The sequence below is a fragment of the Saccostrea cucullata genome, unplaced genomic scaffold (assembly GCF_032062105.1).
Source record: "Saccostrea cucullata isolate Sc308-1 unplaced genomic scaffold, CSIRO_AGI_Scuc_v1 ctg172, whole genome shotgun sequence".
Taxonomy (NCBI): domain Eukaryota; kingdom Metazoa; phylum Mollusca; class Bivalvia; order Ostreida; family Ostreidae; genus Saccostrea; species Saccostrea cuccullata.
The window spans coordinates 485382-504481 of NW_026932814.1; the positions used below are offsets into that span (position 1 = coordinate 485382).

The 19100-nt window shown below is 36.2% G+C and overlaps 1 protein-coding gene across 2 annotated transcripts in view; it reads right to left on the reverse strand.

Moving 5' to 3' along the window:
- Positions 1-3409: 3409 nt before the first annotated feature.
- The window catches only part of LOC134236222 (kinase suppressor of Ras 2-like), a 35787-nt gene continuing 20096 nt past the window's right edge, over positions 3410-19100 (reverse strand). For both annotated transcript variants that reach the window (XM_062718384.1, XM_062718383.1), the window contains exons 6-12: positions 18540-18638; positions 12195-12356; positions 11842-12063; positions 11503-11637; positions 10829-10958; positions 4331-4411; positions 3410-4211 (exon numbers count right to left, since the gene is read on the reverse strand). In XM_062718384.1, the coding sequence (XP_062574368.1) occupies positions 4125-4211; positions 4331-4411; positions 10829-10958; positions 11503-11637; positions 11842-12063; positions 12195-12356; positions 18540-18638 (916 nt within the window). In that variant the 3' untranslated portion in view covers positions 3410-4124. The remainder of the gene's footprint in view (positions 4212-4330; positions 4412-10828; positions 10959-11502; positions 11638-11841; positions 12064-12194; positions 12357-18539; positions 18639-19100) is intronic.

Consider the following 19100-nt stretch of genomic DNA (forward strand, 5'->3'; position numbering starts at 1 on the left):
AATTGTTTACAGACAGACAGACGGACGGACGCCGGACGCATTACTATCGCATAAGCTCTTCTGGTCTCAGACCAGTAGAGCTAAAAATAACTAGTTTTGACATTCAGATTAGGCAAGCAGTGGCAAATCCAGGAATCTTATAGGTAGGGGGCAGTTTGGGGTCGTGGTAGGCACCCTTGCTCATCATTAATGTTTGATTAATACCATCAAAAAGCAGATTTCAAAGCATTAATTCATTTTCAATATATAATCATCCAAGCCCCGCCTAGGCACCCCTGCTCAAGGTCCTTGAAATTCACAATTCTGGAAGAAGTACCCTTAACTTGCTCTGACATAATACATTGTAGGTATGTACTTAGATCATCAGTATAATACCCAGTAACAAGAGATTTCTAAGAATTGATGCATTTTCACTATATACTCAATACAGCCCCACCCTAACACCGGAACCCCTGATCAAGGAGCCATGAAATTAACAATATTTGAAAAGACACCCTTCTTTATCATACCGATGTACAGAGTTCATTGCTTTAATACCCAGGAGCAAAGAAGATTTTCAAAGAAAGAATGCATTTTCACCCTAACAATGGAACTCCTGACCTAGGAGCCATGAAAATTGCAATTTTGGTAGAGGCAACCTTCTTCATCATGACAATGTACACAGTTAATCAGCTTAATACCCAGGATTAGAGAAGATTTTCAAAGAATTAATATCACGGTATAATCATTACAGTTCCGCCCTAACACCCGACCAAGGAGCCATGAAATTTACAATATTGAAAAAGGCAACCTTCCTCATCATGACTATGTACATAGTTCATCGGCTTAATACCCAGGAGCAGAGAAGATTTTCCAAGAATTTATGCATTTTCACTGAATAATCATTCAAGCTCCGCCCTAACACCAAAACCCCTGACCCAGGGGCCATGAAATTCATAATTTGGTAGACGAAACCTTCATCATTATAACAATTCATTTAGTTTGTTTTCATGATACCCAGGAGCAGAGGAGATTTTCAAAGAATTAATGCATTTTCACTATGCATTCATCAGAGCCCCGCCCTAATACCAGAACCCCTGACACTGGGGTAATGAATCTCACATATTTGGTAGAGGGCTCAATGCCAACAGTTCGGCTGCTTGATGTCCAGGTGTAAAGAAGAATATTTTTAAAGATTGCATTAATTTTAGTGGTTTTGTCACACCCCTCTGGTCCAAGGGGGGCAGGGTCCATAAAATTTACAATTTTTGCTTTTCTTGAACCATAGATGCTATATGCCAAAAGTGGTTGCGTGGTTTCAGAGAAGAAGCTGAAAATGTTTAAATGTTAACACGCCTGACTTACGACGACGGATAGCAATAGGTCACCTGAATTTACAAATAAAAGTTTCTCAGTTGATATGGATTTGAGTCCTTGTATTTGTTCCTTGCTGAAGTTTTGCACGGCTGCCGTATATCCAAAGTATACGTTGACGAACTACTTCATCCACGTCTGCACAATCTCGGCATCCCCATTAAAGCAATGAAGATAGATCTTCTGATTTGGTTGGCAAACAGATTTCATGATTTTCAGGGCTCGAGAATGTACATCCATACCAATACGATCATCTTTGGGGCCACGACGTTGGAGAATCACCGGCTTGGAAGGCATGCATATTCCAAGAACTTTTCGGAAGGTTTCATTTTGTCGACGCTATAACTTCGGTGGAATAGGTCGTATCCAAACGTATCTAGCCCAATTTCTCTAATTGCAGATACTTCAAGCAAATGTGCAGCTCTCTGAAGGAATAGGAATCTATCAACCGTCGGGTCACTGATTATGTTTTTGGTGCACGCCATAAGCTATCTCCCAATTACCCACAGAAATTTTCTTGTGGGTATGACTGAAGTTCAGTGTAGACGATAACACCACCAACAAGCTGAACAGGCAGGTTTGGATGACCTGTTGATTTAGAGTGTATTATATGTTCCACTGTCTTAACTTGCCTTAATCAACGGTTTAAGAGATTGATACTTCTTTTTCAAAACCACTGACTCCATACTTTTCTTCTCCAAAAAGAAATAGCAGATGTTTCTGATAAATGTGTCTTAGTTTTTTTGTCCGTGGATTTAGAGGTTGGGAATGGACAGAGAGGCATAGATTCAGATGCAGTGGTAGGAACTTCTTTTATAGCTTGACCACTTGATTTTATAGTTACATTGTTCAGAAACCTTAGTTTTCATCTCTGAGCATGGATCTCCAGAACTAGGCACCTCATTTGATTGAGTATCGACTAAGGAAACAGCCAAACACTCTGATTGTACTTCTGCAGCATTTTTTCTGAGCACTGGTATTGAAGGATCTCTTTCCAGTCGTACACAAATCGCAGAGTCCACTGTACATGTAACTGATAATCACTGTCGTTTCAAGTTCTCCCTTTCTTGTCTCCAATCTCGTTTTGAACCTTTATCATGCTCCATTTCTCTTGTTTTTCCTTGATCAGAAATATTCACTATACAACATAAAATTATTTAAGAACCATCACAACAATTCTTGGCTGATATGTTCCGAAGTCACATATAAAAAAAAGAACACAACTATATACAAGTCTTATCAGATTTATCAGATCTTGGACACAAATAAATATCAATGTTGCTTTAGCCTAATCAATTTATACAGACCAATTCTTACATTCATCGCACTGGCATACACAGTACTGATCTGAATTGGTTGTAGATGCCAAGCTACGCAAGGCATGTTCATCAGACACTGCACTTTTCTGCATGTTAATAACCCAGGTAGGCAATTCGTGATCATTGCACAATTTAAATCTATCATGAATAATTGTGACAAGCTTCTACCTAAGTTTAATTTTATAAACATAGTCATGCAGACAACTCGCGATTGATGACAACAGGTCATTTCCACGTAGGACCTAGCTAACAACCACACCTTATGTCTTCCGTGTCAAAAACATACACTGCATAGCCTATCTTGTATGCGTGTGCAAATGTTTTCAAGTCATAATCCCTTTTCATTAATGCTTGAGTTGATTTCAAGTCTGATCTTGCAATTTCATGAACTGATTGCATCTTTTTCAATAAAATCATTAGATATTGCTCTGTATTGTTGTTATTTTCTGCCTCTGGACAAGGAAACATCAAATGTACTGGCATACTTACTTCTCTCCCTAATAAAGCATGTTAGCTGTAAAACCTGGACTTCTGTTCTTGACTGATCCTAATGCACTTGCTAATTATGGTACATATTCATCCCATCGAGTTGGAGTGCGGCTTACGAAACAGCGCAAAGCATCCCATTAGGGTTGTATCTTTCTACTTGCCCGTTTTCTGATGGTCTATCTGCCGTCGTGTTCACGAACAATTAGTTACCAAAATATCACGCACCAGTTCATGAAAAGAGCCGCAGCGCCAAATTATAGTAGATTTATTTTACTATAAAGAAGAGAAAATATATAATATTACCAATATTTAGACAAAACACAATGGCAAAACATGAAGTAAAACAACGTGTAACTGTATGGCCGTCACTTGGTACCACAATCTATTCTAATTTCTAGTATACCGATGCTGATGTACAAATAAGATTTTTTCGTTACTACTTATACTACACTTTATGACAGACAGACTGTGTGTCTGACATATAAACAGGGTATAGTAGTATGCATATGTACATAAACTAAAAACATTGATTTTGTGCACGTTTTGTTAGTAAATATCGAATCTGTGCATTTGTGTTCAAACGTACTGCATGCTTCCGTTCATTTTAAATATTCGGCTATTTTGTATATTAGCAAAGATATATTTGATGTATTTCATTATGAAATAAATCCCTAAAATAAAACTTTTGTGTAAAATGCTGCTATGAAAAAATGTTACAGATCTATAAAAAAAAATATCACTTATTGAAGGAAAATTTGTTCTTAATTCTTTACTTACTCGATCTCCCTTGTCTTTGGAATAGCAATACATTTGAATGACATGGAAATCTACTCAAATTAAGCAATGAAATGAAATATATATATATATTATATATATAATAAAACTGTAGATAGATGCCATCCATAAGTTCAAATAACAAATAGCCTTAGGTACATTGCCAATTCGTACAATCCTCAAATCTCTTCATTTCAAAAATCCATCAAGTAAATTTTTCCCAGAGCGCACTGAAATGTCGGGCTCCGAAACACTATGTTGCTTGTGAAGATTTGCCTGCAATAAGTATAATTCATAAAAAACGTTGAAATTCACAACTTTAGAATTATTCGTAAGGGACAATGTAATTCACGAAAACTTTGAAACATGTTTTTTAGCTGTACAATTTTACTTACGTTTCTATGCAAAGTTTTGCTTATGTCTTGAAAACTAGGTCGTTTTTCTTGATCGTGTGCCCAGCACTTGCGTATAAGAGTCTGAAAAATGTTTTAATTTACACATAAGATATCACATGCCGTTGACCATATGTACGAAAATATTTTTCAAATGCATGTTCAATGACAAGTATAATGGAAAAGCTTTTAAATCAAGAGCTATATTCATTTTAATTTTTTTTAGCTCACCTGAGCCAAATGCTCAAGTGATCTTTTCTGATCAAAATTTGTCCGTTGTCTGTCGTCGTTGTCGTAAACTTTTCACATTTTCATCTTCTTCTCAAGAATCACTGGGCCAATTTCAACCAAACTTGCCAGAAAGTATCCTTGGGTGAAGGGGATTCAAGTTTGTTCAAATGAAGGGTCAAGCCCTCTTCCAAGGGGAGATAATTATGAATTAATGAAATATTAATGGCATCTTTTAAAAATCTTCTCAAGAACCATTCGGCCAGGGAAAGATGAAACTCATGTGGAAGCATCCTGGGGTAGTGTAGATTCAAGTTTGTTCAAATCATGACCCCCGGGGGTAGGACGGGGCCACAATGGCTGATTCAAGTTTTACATGTGAATATATAGGAAAATTATTTTAAAATCTTTTTCTCCGAAAATTCTGGGCCAGGAAAGATGAAACTCATGTGGAAGCATCCTGGGATTGTGGCTGATCAAAGTTTTACATAGGAATATATATAGGATTTTTCAAAAAAAAATCTACAGAACCATTGGCCAGGAAGATGAAACTCATGTACAAGCAGCCTCAGGTAGTGTAGATTTAAGTTTGTTCAAATCATGAAACCCAGGGGTAGGGCGGTGCCATAATGGTTGATCAAAGTTTTACATAGGAATATGTATGGTTTTTAAAAATATCTTTTCTCCAGAACCTTTGGGCCAGGAAAGATGAAACTCATGAGCAAGCAGTCTCAGGTAATGTAGATTTAAGTTTGTTCAAATCATGACCCCTAGGGGTAGGGCAGGGCCACAATGGTTGATCCAAGTTTTACATAGGAATATATAGGATTTTTGTAAAAAAAAAATTAAATTTTCTCCAGAACCATTGGGCCAGGAAAGATGAAACTCATGAGCAAGCAGTCTCAGGTAGTGTAGATTTAAGTTTGTTCAAATCATGAACCCCGGGGGAAGAGCGGGGTCACAATGGTAGTTCAAAGTTTTACTTAGGAATATATAGGAAAAATCTTTTTCTCCAGAACCATTGGGCCAGGAAAGATGAAACTCATGTGGAAGCATCCTCAGGTAGTGTAGATTCAAGGTTCAAATTATGACCGTCGAGGGTAGGGTGGGGCCACGATGGCTGATCAAAGTTTTACATAGGAATACGGAGAAAAAATCTTTTAATAAAATCTTCTCAGAATCAGCAAAGCCATGATTGATGATATTAATATGGAGACATCCTCGGTTAGAGTAAATTCAAATTTTGATCATACCATGACCCCTAGGGGTAGGAAGGGCCATAATGGGCAATTAAAGCTTTACATAGAAATACATGGGAAAAATCTTTTCAAGAGCAGCATGATTGGTGATATTTATATGGAAGCATCCTCAGGTAGTGTAGTTTTAAGATTGTTCAAATAAGAATTCTTGGGGGTAAGGTGAGGACACAAAGTGGGATCAAATTTTACATAGGAATATATGCTAAAATATCTAAAAATTTTCTGGAGAACACAAAATCCATGATAAGTAATGGAAGCATCCTCAGGCGGTTTAGATTCAGGAATTGTTCAAATTATGACCGTTGGGGTTAGGGTGTGGCAACAATGAAGGATTTAAGTTTTGCATAAGAATATAGAGGAAAAAATCTTCTCCAAAACAGAAAAGTTTTGTATAGTCAAATTGACATGTACGCATCTGCAAGTAGTGAAGAATTAAATTTATTCAAATAATGTCCAACTGTGCATCTTTTCAAGCATGGCAAAGTTATAATTATATGCTTTATTAATATAGTTACATTCTCAAGTAATAGAAAATTCAAATCCCCCTCCTCCAACAAGTGACCTTTTCAATACTGAGCTGATTTGTTTTTTTCACAAGCCCATCTGCTCAGGTGAGCGATGTGACCCATGGGCCTCTTGTTTTTAAGTATCAGCACCCTGATGAGCTGGTTATTTAGTGAATTAATGCGTTCCTACCCTGGGTTATTCAACGATGATTGGAAAGTTCATCTTCGCAGAATGTGCTTTTTAGTTCACAACCAAGTTAAATTAGGCAAAACGAATATTCGGCATTATAAATAAAGTTCAATTTTGCAAAATGAGCGTAATACACATAAAATGTAAAGACAATCCTTATAGAAATCAATTCAGCAATTATGGCTAAAAATTTGTATGAAAATCGTCAGTCGTTTAATTGTTTGACATAATTTTCATAATCAAATTAATTGACTATAACATTCACTAGATTTCTCAAAATTGATTATGTGTCAATGAATACATTTAAAATTTTGCCATAAATATTAGGATATGATACTAAAATATTGGTTTCCTATGTAGAATACAGCATGTATAATGACATACTAGTAGTTTTTGGTATTCCTAAAATATTTATTAAGCAAAATTAAACTGTTACTGAAGTTAGAGAAGACGCATGATGGAAAGGTAAAAATAAAAAAAAATATAAAATTGACGAATACTTATAAATATTAAAAACTGTGGATCACATTAACCTTCTCTTATCTGGTTTACAATGAACATTTGATAATAATTGTTTTCACTTGATTAATTTTTCAATAAGTAGGCTACATTAGGAGTTTTACCAATTAGAATATGCGCAGTAGTTTCCCCCGCGTGGTGCAGTGGTCAGAGCGTCTGCTCTAGAGTAGCGGAGAAAAGAGCTGATTAGATCCTTACGTTGCAGGTTAGAATCAACAGCGGGACCTGGAGACCGGTCCTCCGGATGAGACCGTATAAACTAAGGTCAAGTATCACAGTAAGTGTTGGCACGAAAAAGATCCCTCATTGCTCAATGGCCTTGATTCCCGAGTATATGTAAGGTGTAGCCCTACGCTGCAAGTGGTTGCTTCTACATATAAGGGAAATATTCTAGAGAGAGAGATGTTCAACAGCAAATAAACTAATACAAGAGGTCCAAGGGTTTCAACGGTCACCTGAGTATAAAACTACAATCCAAAGAGTATAAAATGAACTGATAGAAGAAGCTGTGTTGCCAAAAAGCAAGAAAAATATGATGATCAGGATCATGGATATAATTCGTTTAGTATTCAGTAACAATTCATAAATTAAGAAATAAACAGTGTAATATTCATCAACAATTCTTAAGTTACAATCTGTCTCCCATTTAGATTTGTTTTCTTTTAGTTTTATTTTTAATTATGGCCCCTCCCTACCACTGGACGTCATGATTTGCATAATCTTCTTCACTACTGTATACATGTATATCACTTTTTGTTTATGAGAATTTTATATTCGCGTATTTACGGTATGCCAGACATAGTGCTGACAAAAATTTCATTCTCGGGTTATTAGTACCGATCACATCATGTTCTTAAAGATTATATACAGAAATAACAATTTGTGAATATTCTGTCTCGCTAATAAAGAGTAATTAAATATATCACAAAAAACAAGAGGCCCATGGGCCACATCGCTCACCCGAGTAACTTTGGTGATGCAGTTCTTTACCAGATTTCCCCTTCTTATATCTATATCTATTGTGGCCCCTTACCCCCTCCCCCCACCCCGTCTTAATTTTTATAAGTTAGAATCAACACTACCCCAGGATGCTTTCACCTAAGTTTCAGCTTTCCTGGCCCACTGGTTCTTGAGAAGAAGATTTTTCCTGTATATTTCTATGTTAAATTTGGATTTCCTATTATGGCCCCGCCCTTCCACCCAGGGGTCATGATTTGAACCATTTAGAATCTACACTACCCCAGAATGCTTTCACATAAGTTTCAGCTATTCTGGTCCAATGGTTCCTGAGAAGACGATTTTTAAAGATTTTTCCTATGTATATCCATATATTATATATAAAACTTGGATTCCCTATTGTGGCCCCGCCCTACCCCCGATGGTCATGATTTTAACAATTTAGATTCTACACTACCCCAGGATGCTTCCACATTTATTTCAGCTTTTCTGGTCCACTGGTTCGTGAGAAGATTTTTAAAGATTTTCCCTATATATTTCTATGTAAAAATTCGATTCCCTATTGTGGCCTCGCCCTATCCCCCGGGGGTCATGCTTTTTACAATTTAGAATCTTCACTACCCCAGGATGCTTTCACCTAAATTTCAGCTTTCCTGGCCTACTGGTTCTTGAGAAGAAGATTTTTAAAGATTTTTCCTATATATTTCTATTTAAAACTTGGATTTCCTATTGTGGCCCCACCCTACCCTCAGGGATAATAATTTTTCTTTTAATTTAGATTCTTCATTGCCCCAGGATGCTTCCACATAAGTTTCAGCTTTTCTTGCCCACTGGTTCTTGAGAAGACGATTTTTAAAGATTTTTCCTTTATATTTCTATGTAAAAATTGGATTTCCTATTGTGGCCCCGCCCTACCCCCGGGGGTCATGAATTTAACAATTTAGAATCTACACTACCCCAAGATGCTTCCACATAAGTTTCAGCTTTCCTGGCCCACTGGTTCTTGAGAAGAAGATTTTTAATGACCCCACCCTATTTTTGTCTTTTCTTGATTATCTCCCCTTGGAAGGGGACTTGGTCCTTTATTTTAACAATTTAAACTCCCCATCCCCCAAGGATGCTTTGTACCAAGTTTAGTTAAAATTGGCCCAGTGGTTCTTGAGAAGAAGTTGAAAATGTGAAAAGTTTACAGACGGACGGACGGACTACGGACAAAATGTGATCAGAAAAGCTCACTTGAGCCTTCGGCTCATATGAGCTTATAAGGTTTAACAAATATTTAATGATCTTCAGTACATTGTTCCTGAAGATGTTTCTGTAAAATGAGTATCAGGTAATCGTGGCTTTGATGTTTTTAAAAAGTCGTTTTCATGATCTTTCTTTATTTTATTTATTTAACTAAAACTTTGATAACCCACTGTCCCTTTCCTTTCCCAAATGGTCATGATTTAAACAAATTTGAATTTACCCAGAATGCTTCCGTATAAATAAAACAAATCAACGCTTTGCTGTTCTTGAGAAAAAGTTTTCTTATGTACATCTTTTATCGTCCATTGTGGTCCCACCCTTTTCTTCAGGTTCATAATTTCTACATATTTGAATCTTTTATACCTGATGATGCTTCCATGTATAAATAACTAATAATGGCTATGCTGTTCTTGAGGAAAAGAGCTTTTTAAAGATTTTCTTTATTATTCCTATGTAAAACTTTGATCGTCCATTGTTCCCCCGCCTTACCGCCAGGGGTGATGATTTCCACAAAACTGAATCAACACAACCTAAGGATAATTCCACTTTAATTTCATCTTTCTTGGCCCATTGGTTCTTGAGAAGATATTCAAAGATTTTTTTATTTGTATTTCAATGCAAAACTTTGACCGGCCATTGTTGCCTCGCTCTACCCCGGGGTCATAATTTGAACAAAGACTTTTACATATTTTTCCTATGTATTCTTATGTAAAACTTTGATCAGCCACTATGGTCCCGCCCAACCCCCAGGGTCATGATTTGAACAAAAATGAATCTACACTACCTGAGAGTGTGTCAAATATAAGTTTTATCTTACCTGGTCCAGTGGTTCTTGAGAAGATTTTTTAATGACGCCATTAATTTTTCACTAATTCTTAAGTATCTTCCCTTTGAAGAAATTGTGACCCTTCATTTGAACAAACTTGAATCACCTTTACCCATAGAGACTTTGTGATAAATTTGGTTGAAATTGGCCCTATGGTTCTTAAGAAGTTGAAAATGTGAAAAGTTTACGCACGACACCTGCCCGAACGACTATGGACGAAAACGGATAACCTGAGTGACTCAAGTGACCTAAAAATCCAAAAGGAATAAGATACCATAACATGATTGAAACTATAAATGGTTAAATTAAATCTGGCGCAAACAGTCATAATCACATTAAAAATAGAACTTTTATGAACTCGAATGATAGCCTTTTTTTACGATCTGAACACCATTGACTGAAATTGTAATTATTGACTCAACATAGTAGTTCTTTTATTAAAATAATGGACACACATGCGTTAAAGAGAAATAAGAATCAACTCTTAATATTTTTTTATATTAAAAAGTCCCCTCAACCAATATATGATGATAGAGTCGTAAAAAATTCTTATTTTTGACACAAGCCTTGTATTTTGAAATTCCTTCTCACAGAAAGTTTCGAGATAAAAAAAAAACAATGACAATGCGAAGTTATTCCTCACCTAAACAAGAATTTAAAATAAGAAATGTCCTTTTCGAATTCGGTGGCTTCAGCATAGTTTAGGTGATGTTTGATTTAAGATGGGCATCCCTTACACATAATCATTTAAGAAATTGTACATTTTACCTCAAGAATTTTCATGCTAGATTTATTTGGAATTCCTCGTTTTTTGTCCTTGCATGTTTGCCATATAACAAACTCTGGACATTTTCCTTGATATGGACAATGACCTGTCAGCAACTCATATACAACAGTCCTACAAATGAAAATCAGAAATCCGTCTTAATTTTGCAACATTATTTAAGGATGTGACATTTGCATTCGTTGTTTCATAATTGGTGTGGGTGTTCCCATTTATTTTGATCATAAAACACAGGGGTTTCATATTTTTTGTAACCGACGACCAGAAGAAAACATTTCAAATTTCAATTGCATCTCAAATAAAAGATATTGACGTCTCTTGTCATTTTCCCAGGAAAAACAGTCGGAAGGAATTAAGAATCAACGGAAGCAAGATCCGATTTTATTATACTCATTGCATGGATGAAGAAACGGTGATATTTGAATTTGGCATTTATGGATTAAGAAAAGGTTATTTCCATAAAGCAATATCGCAAGCTTTGCTATATGCTTTGAAAACACTATACGTGTATATGTGATAAAATAACAGCTTTTACAAAAAATACATATACTTTAGTCCTCTTACTACTCAGTGAAAAGTAGAAAACGAACGGTATGAATAGTGTACATTAACTTTTGAACTCGACAGTAAATGTACATTTTTTTAATCTAAAACTTACCCAAACGCAAACACATCTGTCTCGAATGTGTAGGGTACACCTGAAACAAGCATAGGAGGGACAACACACATGGAACACAGCACTTCTGGTGCAATGTACATCAGATCACCACGTGGCAAGCAGGCATATCCTGGCCTATGAATAGAAATAAAATTTAATGCTATTTTTTATTTATTGTAAAATGCAATGAAAACGTCAACATCATACTTTATTTTCATAAAAAATTGATTTTGATTATGAAATATAGTTATCATTTTTTAAAGTTTATCGAAATATAAATACGGGTTGGTCACGTGATCAAATTTCATAATCTGATCACGTGCCAGCCCGTATCCATACCTGTCATACTTCACTTCAGCCAACCCATAATCAACGACACTGATTCTGACATTAGGACACAAGAAAATATTTCGGGTTGTTAACCGTTTATGAACTATTTCTCGGGAATGTAGGTATCCCATGCCATATGACACCTGACGAATGTATTGAAGCTTTGAGATCGGTGAGATTTTTTCCCTCTGGATGTGGATATGTTCATACATGGAAACTCCGCCTTGACAACTAAAATAAATACGATATTATAGACACGTTTTTCATATATCATCCTGTTTAAGTGTGACTGAATAAGAAATGAATTAATAAAGAGACTTAGGTATATTGTGTATATTTCTTTTTCATTCTTCGTGATTTACCTCAGTATTATTGCTAAATTACATTCTTCTAAACAAGCTCCCATAAAAAGCACCAAATTTTCATGACGTATACGGCACAACTTTCTGACTTTATTCCAGAAGTCATCAGCTTCGAAAACAGCATGGTAATTGTGAATGTTAACATCGCCATGCCAACGCCCTCTGAAAAAAAATCTTCGGTAATTATTTTTTGTTATTTTTCGTCTTATAAGAATGCTGTAAGCGATTTATCTTTTACTTGACAAATTGATGCTACTCCTCCATTAGCCTAACTATTAAAATCATTTTATCATTATGTTGACTGTCTCGGTAGGCTATTTATGATGGTCTGTCTTTGAATGCGGGCTTTGTTGCTTATTATTTCGTTTGAGGCGACCCCTTTCAATTTTTTTCCCGTTGCTTTGGTACTACTAGCATTTAAAACAAAATTGGCTTCAAGAGTGGACATTTACATGATTTTTGATTATGCATTTACTCTTCGATGTTCCTACATCATTTATTTTATTTTATTTTATTTTATTTTTGATTTTCACACCTTCGTGGCCTACAGTAGATCTGTATTTACAATTAAAATTAAACAAAAGTAAGTTCATTAGCTTAAAAATGAGTTCGTTTCAGGTAATTTGTTCTTTTTTTTTCCTGCCATATCCTAGCCTTAAGATGATCTTCATTTGATAAAACAAGTGTGTTGGGATGATATCGTCTTAAAATAGTCAATCCCTTGCACTTCATTATAAGTGTGTTCTAAATTTATTTTAATTTTATCGTCCACGGTAGCTCAGTCGGTAGAACGCTAGCTCCGTGATCGGGAGGTCCTGACTTCGAATTTCGGCCGCGACTGACCAAGTCGATAAAAGATGGGTAGCAACTGTTCCTTCGCCATGCGCTAGGCACTTGAAGTCAAAGTTGCAGTCCTTCGGACGAGACCTTAAAAACCGAAGCCTATGGAAGGGAATTACCGCCAAAAGTCTATGTATATTGCTTTTATTCTTATTCTGACTACCTCTTTATGCTTTGTTATTATTGTAATTATATGTCACTTTATTGTTTTCATATTCGTCTTTATTACATTTCACTTTGACTTTTATCCTTCTTCATTTTGCCCTTACTTCTATTTTGCTTTATTCTTGTAAATTCATTTTACTTTCTTTTAAATTGATACAGTTTCTTAAATGATTATCTCTATTACAAACATGAATTCAATCACACAAAGAATGAAGCATATTCAATGAAGACGAATACAAGTTGTCAAAATTTAGTGCCGCATTATAACGCTAGGTGGCAGGGGTGTTCGCTACGAGTGTTGGTAAAACTAGGTAAGCAAACCCGGGCCGGGGTTATTCGAGATTTTTCAATTTTCTGCCTTAATACTTTATCAATCGAACTTAAATTTTCAAATGATGTTTGTTATAAGTTCAGGTATGTACCCGATCATGCCATTCCCTCGGAAGATGGTAATATTTCCCCTGGAATACTGACTACATAGTAATGCTTCCTTCGGAAGACTATACAGTGAGACTTCCCCCGGGGAAGTTTCAATATATAGCTAGTCTTCCGTGGGAAATCTCGCTGCATATAGCAATTCGCCCCCCCCCTTCATAACAACCCCTCCCCCGAATATTTTTTTTTAATTGTAAAACAATGTTTATATACTAACGTTTTCAGTTTTTGAAGAAAAGTTATCAGTCCTATATGAATAAATGTTTAAATGATATCATTTTAATAGTGGTTAATAATTAAATCATTTTAACCATTTATTTAAACATAGATAATCTTCACGAGTACAAATGGATAATGACTTCCTCCCCCCTGGACGCAGCCCCCCCCCCCCCCCCGCCGGGGTGCAGTCGCCCGCGTGGCACTGTGGTTACGGCGTCTGCTCTAGAGTCACGAAACACAGTAGTAAGTAGTCGATCAATACGTCGTGGGTTCGAATCATTGTCCCACTATGGGACGTGGAGTTCGGTCCTTCGGATGAGATCTAGACCGTATTATCCGAGGTCCCGTATCGCAGTAGGTGCTGGCCGGAAAAAAGATCCCTCACTGCTCAATGGCTATAAGTGCCGGGTATATAGGACAAATTTGCAGCTCTCCACCGACAAGAGGTGGCTTTTCCATTTGAGTTAAAATTCTCCAATTTAAAGGGACGTTATACAATGTATAATCACACCCCCAAGTCTCAGTATATATACTGACTTCTGTCTGTACGACCTCCTATGGGGTAAGTTTCACCGCATGCGCGGATCTAGAGGGGGGTCGGCGGTCAGCACCCCGAACCCCCCCCCCCCCCTGGAATTTAGAAGGTTAAGAAATGTATATACTAAAGCAAGAAAAAAATTACCTTGGAACCCCCCCCCCCGGTAAACATGAATATGTGTGAAATGGGAATGAAAAGTGAAGGAATTGAGGCAATAGAAGTCATAGACTACAACCCCCCACCCCACCCCCACCGAAATAGGATTTTCAAGTTTGGGCGAGTTTAGGTTTTTTTGTTTGTTTGTGTTTTTTTTTTTTTTTTTGCTTGTCAAGAAATGGGATTGGTTTTTTTTTTTTTGACAAGGGTGGAAACCCCCCCCCCCCTAGAAAAAATTTCTGGATCCCCGCCTGCACAGGTAGAGGGGAGGGTGAACATGAAACATTTTCCTAAACGTAACAGACTTTTTACTACTGGCAAAGTTCAGCGAAAGGCTTGTTGCCCCCATCCCTTACACTTTTTGTTGCAGCACTAATAGTCAATTTATATTTTAAAAGTCATGTACTTAGTGAGTAATATTTGGTACTGAAAAAAGTTGACGAAATCCCCCCCCCTCCCCTTCACCACCAAATAGAATTTTCAAGTTTTAAGATTTTTTAGCTCTCCTGGCTGATGTAAAATACGGTGCGTACTAAAGATATTTCTTTTCGTTATTGAAAAATACTATTTCAATATAAAATATTATAGCAGAAAAGAAGACCGGGGAGTTTCTAGTATGCTTGGGGTGTAGCCTGGTTCCGACTTCGCCTACCCATAACGCTCCTCACTCCTTTGCAAAGCCCCGTCCCTAGAATCACACGCATGAGCAGTTACTATTTGTCGTGAAATAAAGTTCAGTTCAGTGGAAAGTCCTGAAAAACAACTCAATTTATAAGGGGTAACTAGTATCAAAATATTTTACATTTTTATGTCAATTAAACTGGAAGAATTCAATTATCCAACAAATAACTTTAATAGAGTTATATTTTTTCAGGCGAGAGAACAGTGACGTAGCATCGTTTATATGAATTAAAGCTACCTGGCTGAAAACAACTTGACAAGCAAAAAAAGAACCAAACAAGGAAATTGTCCAAACTTGAAAATACATAGGCGTCGGAACCGGGGAGGGGGGCTTAGCCCCCACTTTTCTTTCCAAAGATAGACTTAGTACAGACATTGAACATTGCTGCGTAGGTTTAGCCCCCCCCCTTTCCATGGACACGATGCAGTATAGGTTTAAAATGGGGAAAGTGGTGGTGTTTGAAAAAAAAATGGCACTGAAGTTCAACTCCCCCCCCCCCTCCACGAAATAGGATTTTTGTGTTTGGACAGTGGATAACTCTTTTTTTTTTGGCTTGTCAAGTTTTTTTTTTTTGAAGGTCTAAAAATAATTTCTTACACTTTGCCCACCCCCACCCCCACCCCGGCCCCAACTTTCACTTTGTCCGACACCATTGAAATCCTATTTCGGGGGCGAGGTGGGTTTTGGGTTAGATTCAACTTCTTCTATAGTATCAAATTTAAATTTTTCCCTACTATACTACATTAACCTTATTTGACCCTTACCCTTACAAAAAGTGGGTCGGCCCTTCAGTGAACATATTCAGTAAATTATATAAAGTTATGTCTGAAAAAAGAGGCCGCTATTCCTGTGTGCCCAGAGAAAATAAATATGGAGTTTCCATCATTGGATCAGTTCAGAAGTTCGATTGATAATTAAGGCAGAAAATTGAAAAATCTCGAATAACCCCGGCCCGGGTTTGCTTACCTAGTTTTACCAACACTCGTAGCGAACACCCCTGCCACCTAGCGTTATAATGCGGCACTAAATTTTGACAATTTGTATTCGTCTTCATTGAATATGCTTCATTCTTTGTGTGATTGAATTCACGTTCGTAATAGAGATAATCATTTAAGAAACTGTATCAATTTAAAAGAAAGTAAAATGAATTTACAAGAATAAAGCAAAAGTAAGGGCAAAATGAAGAAGGATAAAAGTCAAAGTGAAATGTAATAAAGACGAATATGAAAACAATAAAGTGACATATAATTACAATAATAACAAAGCATAAAGAAGTAGTCAGAATAAGAATAAAAGCAAGATACATAGACTTTTGGCGGTAATTCCCTTCCATAGAAGCCCCGTGTCACGGCAGGTGTTGGCACGATATATATCCTTCATTGCTCAATGGCCCTGAGTGCCGAATGGGACGTAAATTTTATGTTGTTTTACGTCCATTTCGAAATTTTTCACACAAAAAGAGACGTCAACATATGTACCTGTGAAGGGCTTCAAATTTAAACCTTTACTCGGCACTCATGGCCATTGGACAGTAATTAAGGAATGCTTATCGTGCTAACGCTTGCCGGGACACGGTACCCCGGTTTTTAAGGTCAACCAAAGGACTCGCAACTTCCACTTCAAAGTATAGAACGAATGGCAAAGGAACAATTGCTACCTATTATTTAAGGACTTATGTCAGTCGTGGCCGAAATTTGAACTCACGAGCTTCCGATCACAGAGCACCGCAATTTCTTACCAACACCTCTGTCAACCTAAATGCCAAGATTAGTGGCAATACTTTCTTTTACCTATTCCATTATAAATATAAAACTTCTATATTTTTTGCCTTAAATCTTTTAACTTTATTTATGAAAATTTGACACAAATATCCCTTTTTTCAACATATCTTACAAAGGATAATTTCTTGGCAGTAAAATCATTGCCGATAAATATCAACATGGTTTAGTTTTTATAGACAAACAACTTACGGCATTAGCACATACATGTATATAGAAAAGTAAAGGTTTTAATCCTTCTGTGGGCCAATTTAAACAATATTTGAAAAAAAAATTCACGTGCCTCCGCTTTCCGTCCTACTTTTACGACGTTGACAGAGCTCGAGGTATAAGTGGAACGATAACTCTAGGTAGAGATTGGGAGCGCGGGTTTACCGGCTGAGCTACCGTGACGGTCACATGGAATGGAACGGAAAATTCAAATTTCTACTTATTTAAAAAAAAAAGTCAAACACTAGAATCAATTTTAGGAATTTTCAATTAGAGCTCTTTGTATTTTAACACTATTAAGGAAGGCCCACACTTTTACGGATCCGGTTCTAATTTTACACATCAATATAAAATTCTTATTTTCACTTTTCTATTGATATAAATCTTTTTAGGTGATTGAAAATGATTTAGCAAGTATATATTTGTTTATTATTGTGTAATTGTGCATATGAAACATTTAAGCGATTTTATGTATTTCCAATTACAGCTCTTAAAATTTGGCTATCAAAAGTTAAATTCGTTTTTCTGATTTAATCTCAATGACAGCTTAATTAACTCTCTTCTAAAATGTTCTTAACCTTACAGAATAAAATCTTCTTACATATCTTCGATACATAAAAATATATTAATCTTTACTCCGCTTACTTATTCTTATACACGTTTAAAGGTAATACATGTATCAATCTGTGTTATGACTTTAGTAATGAAAAGAAAACGGCAATTCCTTGTGATAGTTTCTGTATTTACAAATTCACAACTTCCAAATCTCTATCACAAAGAGATGAAACATCTAAATGATTAAATTTACCATAGAATGGATATGCCACAGGGGCCGGTAACATATATATACTATATTTGATTTTAGTAATCACTCTGTATACAAAGAGAGAGAGTTATATATAGTGATTACCTCAAATCATATAAAGTACGTTACCCGCCCTGGGGTATGGGGTATGCTTTAAAACTAAATAACGCGTTGTTTTTAGAAAATGCATGTACGTCGCATCCAGTATCTGTTTTAATGATTTTAATGTTATTTTATGTCCAACTGAAGAGTTTTTCATTCATTTTGAGATGTCACCATATGCCGGTTAAGGGATTCAGATTTAGACCTTACACTACTCGATGCTATGGACCAATGAGCTGTGAGGGATCTTTTTCGTGCCAACGCCTGTCGTGAAACAGGGACTCGGTTGTTTTCAGTTCCCATCCATTACTCGTCAATCACCTTACTCGTCAATCAACTTACTATCATAATTTTCTTGTTATATTATGACAACTTATGTAGAGAAATGATTCTTACTTTCTGCAAACCCCTTAACCTGTATATGGTCCGGTGTCTTCCCACGCGTAGACAATCACCAAACTCCAAATCTTTATGAGCGATGGAAAAATCTTCAAGGCGATCATGCTTCTCAGATCTAAATGAAACCGAAACATTTATTTTACGTTACTTCATTCTTCTATTCAAGGAACACGAATGTAAGAATTTATAAGATTTAAGGTTGCTTTGGTTATTAAAACCATAAATTAATAAAATACACTGATTTGTGAACATTAGCGTACTTATGCTGAGACGTTTCTCTGAAAAAATGATGAAATCTTTTATGTAAAACTTGCAGTGAGTAAACATTAATTCTTCGTAAAAGGCTTTTCTTAAAGTTTTGAACCTTCGTTTTTACTGGATAACGATGTGAGCAAATATAAACATCTGAAGAAGTATTTATGTATCTACAAATTGTTAAGTTTTCTTTCAATATGTTACATATTTCTTACTTAGAAACATTGGTTATGAATGGATTAAATATAACCATGATATATTTGCCTGCACTATATCTTAAACATACTAACCCTTTTGCAGAAAGGACGGACATTGAACAAAG